Source organism: Parambassis ranga, chromosome 24 (genome assembly GCF_900634625.1).
Source record: "Parambassis ranga chromosome 24, fParRan2.1, whole genome shotgun sequence".
In the NCBI taxonomy this organism is placed as follows: Eukaryota; Metazoa; Chordata; class Actinopteri; family Ambassidae; genus Parambassis; species Parambassis ranga.
This window is the reverse complement of record NC_041043.1, coordinates 3,132,969-3,138,753: the sequence shown is the minus strand read 5'-3', so window position 1 is coordinate 3,138,753 and position 5,785 is coordinate 3,132,969. Positions and strand designations below refer to the sequence as shown.

The following is a 5,785-nucleotide window of genomic DNA, read 5'->3' as shown; positions in this document are numbered from 1 at the left end:
CGCAGCAAAGCATTCTGGGAAACGGTGTTGATGTGCCAGTCGACATACTACTGACGAATAACAGAGAAAATGCGCCATCTGGTGGTCAGTATGATTATTATTCACTGATACATGACTGTGAACTAAAATTAATAATCCATACACACTGTCGTTTAAATATTGACAAATGTTGAACTTTTGTACTGAGCTGTCGCTATCGGTCGATAACTGGCAGTGTTTTTAATGGAAATTATCCAGTTCCAGCATGAATATTGAACAACAAAAGTATATTTTCTGACATGGATAGACCACATAACTAATAAATTAGAACATTTTTCGACGTATCTTGCTTATGCTATTTTCTTTTTCATTTAAAAATATTTAGAAACAACAATAATAATAACTTAATAAAACAATAATTTCTAAGAATATTCAAAAACAGAATTTTGTACTTATTTGGAGAGGCCTAGGTGGCGCTAGTGAGCCGAGACCAAATGGGATCGATGAAGAGGCGGTAGAAAACAGTGGCGAAAAGAAAACGTATGGTAGAGTTTTGGAGAGACACTGACTTAATTTAGAATATACAGAAAGAAACGTAAGAAATAGGATGACAAGTCCAGAAGGTGGCAGTAATGGAACGTTGTGGATGCCAGCCGCCGTAAAACCTCAGAGAAGAAGAAGCCGCCGTAGAAGTCGCGGGGTGATGACGTCCCACTTAGAAAATGGAGAGACAACACATGTCTGCTCTTGCCTTGTATCAAACATTACAACCAGACCAGCCTCCTTCTGCTAAGAAGCCGGCGCTACAGGTAAACATTTAATTAATAAAGTTGTTAATGTTGACTGTCTTTTAAAGCTGTAACTGAGCCCGTCTCACAGTGTTCAGTCCTCCAAACCGCTCATCACCACCTGTGTTTGACGTTCCGTTATCTTTTGTTTTCAGGTGGCAGCCAAGAAGAAAAAGGACAATGTGCCTGCAGCAGCTAAGGTCGCTGCACGAAAAACTAACATGAAAGCTGAGAAAACTGAGAGGAAGAAGATGAGGAAGAAGCAGCAGGTGAAGTCTGCACAAAGAGAGAAGAACCACAAAGCAGCTGCGGTTGTAAGTGCAAACAATGTCAACTATATGTGTTTTATCCCACAATTGTTCCAGTGGTTTTATTATAGAATTTCTTTCAAGCCTGTAGTTGAAAAGCAGCAGGAGGAAGGGATTGTAAACGGAGACGGGGAGTCTCTCACTGATTTGCTGACCACCCTGACAAAAGTCAACAACAGCAGGGAGAGAGCCAGCAAGCTGTTTGAGTGGCTCATCAACCCGGTTCCTGCCAAGTCCTTTTTCAGGTATGTCTGAAAAGAAGTCCTCTTTCTGTAGCTGTTTACGTTTCATCATGAGATAGAATCATGTAACAGCATTTTCCCTTTCACAGGGAAACATGGGAAAAGAAGCCCATCTTTGTGCGACGCGGTAATCCAGATTATTACAAGGGGCTGTTCTCTACAGCGGAGTTTGATCGCATATTGAGAGAGGTAAGAGTGTAAAGACACCTGTCTCTGTGTCTTTATTAGCTTTTCAAGCATTGCCTTCATCAGCTGGGAGACTCAAAGTAAACTTTGTATTTTATCTTTTCGTTAATTCTAACTTTTTAAGGACAATGTTCAGTATGGTGTGAACCTAGATGTCACCAGCTACACTAATGGCAAGAGAGAAACACACAATCCTCCAGGGAGAGCTCTACCATTCACTGTGTGGGACTTCTATGAGGTAAGTACCCATTTTAAGCATCTTGATTATCTCCGTAATAATTGGGCCCTTTGCAACAAATTAGAAGTTTTCACTTTCTCTTTGCAGGTTATTAAAGTTTATTTTTCAGATTTTCCAGAACCGCCTTCATTAAGAAGTCTTCTGATGTTTGTTCATGAATTAGGCAGTGTCTTAATTTGAATATTTTAGTGCTGCGAGCTACAAGTTGTTTTAACCGCGTCAGTGCGCCATCTGCACACCGCAGATTAGTAGTCAACCGTTGTGTCTTCATCTCCCCAGAGTGGCTGCTCCCTCCGCATGCTGAATCCTCAGGCTTTCTCCTCCACAGTGTGGAACGTACTGTCCATCCTCCAGGAGCACTTTGGCAGCATGGCAGGAGCCAACGTGTGAGTATGAGGGACAAACGTCTGTCATTGTGGGAACCCTCTGTGTTTCTCATATTATGTGTGTTTTCTTTAACCAGATACCTGACACCAGCTGGGACGCAGGGCTTTGCTCCACATTATGATGACATTGAGGCGTTTGTGGTTCAGCTGGAGGGGAAGAAACACTGGAGAGTGTACAATCCAAGGTAAAATGTAGTGGTAAATCTTGCAGATGAGCGCCGCTGATTTAAAATCAATCAGCTTAGTGAATGCTGCAAAGCTGATATCACCAGACTCCTTAGATCATTTTACTTTGCAGATCACAGGGGTTGCTGGATTAGCACTGCGTCCCTTGTTTTATTCTTATACCAGACGCAAGATGTTTCTGCATATGACTCACACAAAAACACTAAATTGTTTATATAACACTAAACGTTTGACTTCAGGACAGAAGAAGAGGTCTTGCCTGTGCACTCAAGTCGTAAGTAAAAACATTTTTTAGTAGTACAGTTGTGGTGAAAGGATATGGTATTTATCATATTGGCAGACCTCAGGATGAACGGTTTTCTTTTTCTTTTTCAGCAAACTTTGATCAGGCAGACATTGGAAAGCCAATCCTGGACGTGGTGGTAGAAGCTGGGGATCTAATTTACTTTCCTAGAGGGTTCATCCATCAGGGCAACTGTCTGCCAGACGCTCACTCTCTGCACATCACCATCTCATCATATCAGAAGAACAGCTGGGGAGACCTGCTGCAGAGGGTAATACGCACTGATCACTGCTGTGATGGCTGCAGAGAACATCATGAGGCTGTTTTAGACATGGAACACACTCCTAGACTTCTCTGGCTGTAATTTTGTGTATACCAAAAAGCTAATGTTGTGGCAATCTGTACTAAGATTGCCACCATCTGCAAACAACTCACTACAACTGGCCTGTTTGGTGCTTAGATTGTTCCAGCAGCGTTAGAAATCGCAATGGAGGAGGATGTGGAGTTCAGACAGGGTTTACCTCTCGACTACCTGACATATATGGGAGTACAGAACTCTGACAAGGTTTGTTACCATTACAACAAATACATTACGGTTTTAATTTACTGCACACTTTGTGAACACACAATCAGTATCATCACTAGTTTTTCTTTGGCAGGACGACCCACGCAGGACAAAATTCCTCGCACGAATCGACAACCTGATGAAAAAACTTAAAAATTACGCCCCAGTGGATGCTGCCGTCGACCAGAAAGCCAGAGACTTCCTCCATGACTGTCTGCCTCCTGTGCTCACTCCAGGTATGTGATGGGAAGAAGAAAATGAAGAAAAACTTTACCCTGTGTTTTCTCTTGCACCTTAGTCATGTCATACCAGTCTAATATAAGCTGCTATAACTTAAACCATTCCTGGACTGTTTACATTATGCCAACTGCACGGTCCTGCACTATACATCCTTTGCACTCTCACTGCATTGTGCCTTCATTTTGTACCTTGTATTTTGTGTGTGCCTCATTGTAGGTACACGTTTTTACACTTTATATTTATCTTAAGTTTTTAGTTATATGAGTGAAGAGTAACGCAATTTCTTTGACTTCTTCACTACAGATGAACTGGCAAGCAGTGTGCAGGGAGTACCAATGAGGTGGGCGAATGGACGAGTTAAAAATGCGGGTGTGCACATTACCACGCAGACCCAAGTCAGAGTTCTTCGTGCTGGGTGTTCCAGGTAATTCAGCTAGCAATAGTTGAAATTATCTTTGATTAAACCGAGTGGTTTTAATTTTCAAATTTATACTCTTTTTGACAGGTTATGCAGTGATGGAGACTCTGTTCATCTATATTACACCACAGACAACTCGAGAGTTTACCACAAAGAGGAGCTCAAGAGTTTTGAGATAAAACCAGAGGTAGGGACTGTGGGTCTGTTTGTGAAGTCTCATGCTCCATACACACTGTGTCCATCCACTTTTGTTGACCTATTGTTTTTTTTTTCTTTTAGCACACAGATGCCATTGAATTTCTGATCCACTCATATCCTGAGTTTGTAACAGTAGGAAGCCTCCCGTGTGATTCGGTGCAGGACAGGGTAGGTTTTCAGAAACTGCATAGGATTGTAGGGTGCAGCATTTTTGTTCAAGTACCTCCTAAAACTGGGTGTTTTCTATGTCAACATAACCTGAATTACATTTGTAAAATTTCTGGTCCTCTTTTTCCACAGATTGCTTTGGCTGAACTGCTTTTTGAGAGAGGGATAATCCATACAGCAGTTCCTGTGTAGCACCCACAAATTCTTCAGTCGTGCTGCTTTCATGAACAGATTTAAACAACAAGACATTAGATGTCTATTATTGAACAATCCATTTGTCAATTTTCAATGTTCAGTTCATAATAAACCAATTTTATCAAAGAAAATGTTATGTGACTAAAATTTTGATGACAAAGAGCATGTTTTTATTATTGGTTGATACAAATCAAAAGCATTGGTACAGGACTCTTAAATATTGCAATCTGAGGGACACCCATCAATCATTTACATCACAGGCAACTGGACCTTCCAGGAAGAGGAAGTCTACCTCCAGGTCACCTCCTCGCCAGGCTTCAGTGGCCTACAGAGAAATCAGTTTCAGATGCTTAGCCTTCCATTTTAAACAAGTCATTAGTGATTCATCTGACCCGTTTAAAAAAAAAACACTGCATATAACTTTCAAGGGTTTAAATTAAGGCTACTGGTCTCATGGATTAGAGAATCCACACAGACACTGCATATAATCTGAGTGCCAACTATCATGATTGATACACAAAATATATTGGTCCTAGTCCACTCAAATGTGGCTGAAATTGTTGAACCTCGTAGATTAATAAAGGATTATCTTATTCAGAACCGTTACTTTTCCTTACCTGCTATACAAAACACTCTTGTTCCTAAAAGCTGTCAGCTTATGGTCCTGTTGTCTGTCAAGGTACCATCCGATCACAAAGCCCATAGGCACCAGGGCATGCATCCAATAATCACGGACAACTGCTGCAAAGTTGACCATGGTTCCTGCAGGAAGACGCAAAACAGACATTTATATAGACATGCATGTCTTCTTCAAGGACTGAGCTAATAAAGACAATTATTTTAGGACTAAGAAATTCCACTGTGTATTAAGTAGACAGTAGTACTATGAAATAGATACAAAAAAATGTGATTAAAGATGTGTGACACATCATGTTTGTGGACACCTCAAAGCACTGTTTTAACCTGCTTTTATGTGTAGACATTGTTTTGACTGCGATTCAACGGTTTGACAGGCAAACCTCATCCATAGCACATCTTGCAATATTACACAATTTTCACAATTCAGATTACAGCAACCCATCAATCTCAGCTATATACTGATAACTATGTACATTCTATACTTTTGACACAAAGTAGCTGCACCCGAGCTAGCAGCGTCTGTAATGCTAAACTGTTAGCGTGGTAATGGATGTCAGATTTTACTTGGGGATAGTTATTCTCTTTACATAGTTACTGCGTGTGTAGCGTAGTTAACATTTTAAGAGTGCAATGTCTTAAACAAACACAAACTTAAACTATCTAAAACATTACCTTCTGTTTACACCAAGTCGTGGCCTTCAGCTCTTCGTTCACCAAGCAAGCTAAGGACATTGGACTCTACCAACGGAGCTACTCCTATGTGGAT

General features: G+C 40.9%; 2 protein-coding genes across 2 annotated transcripts; one reads left to right on the top strand and one right to left on the bottom strand.

Annotated features, from left to right (window-relative positions):
* The first annotated feature begins 436 nt into the window (after positions 1-436).
* riox1 (ribosomal oxygenase 1) lies at positions 437-4,511 on the top strand. The gene is made up of 15 exons (XM_028397551.1): positions 437-788; positions 923-1,081; positions 1,160-1,320; positions 1,407-1,506; positions 1,628-1,741; positions 2,021-2,127; positions 2,205-2,312; positions 2,553-2,587; positions 2,689-2,867; positions 3,057-3,161; positions 3,256-3,397; positions 3,705-3,825; positions 3,907-4,006; positions 4,099-4,185; positions 4,318-4,511. The coding sequence occupies exons 1-15, from the start codon at positions 702-704 to the stop codon at positions 4,375-4,377; spliced, it is 1,665 nt and encodes a 554-aa protein (XP_028253352.1). The 5' UTR covers positions 437-701; the 3' UTR covers positions 4,378-4,511.
* A 16-nt stretch (positions 4,512-4,527) lies between these two features.
* Positions 4,528-5,766, bottom strand: ndufb1 (NADH:ubiquinone oxidoreductase subunit B1). Its single transcript, XM_028397588.1, has 3 exons — positions 5,692-5,766; positions 4,998-5,142; positions 4,528-4,705 (listed from the first exon to the last, which is right to left on the bottom strand). The coding sequence occupies exons 2-3, from the start codon at positions 5,135-5,137 to the stop codon at positions 4,669-4,671; spliced, it is 177 nt and encodes a 58-aa protein (XP_028253389.1). The 5' UTR covers positions 5,138-5,142; positions 5,692-5,766; the 3' UTR covers positions 4,528-4,668.
* Between the last annotated feature and the right edge of the window lie 19 nt (positions 5,767-5,785).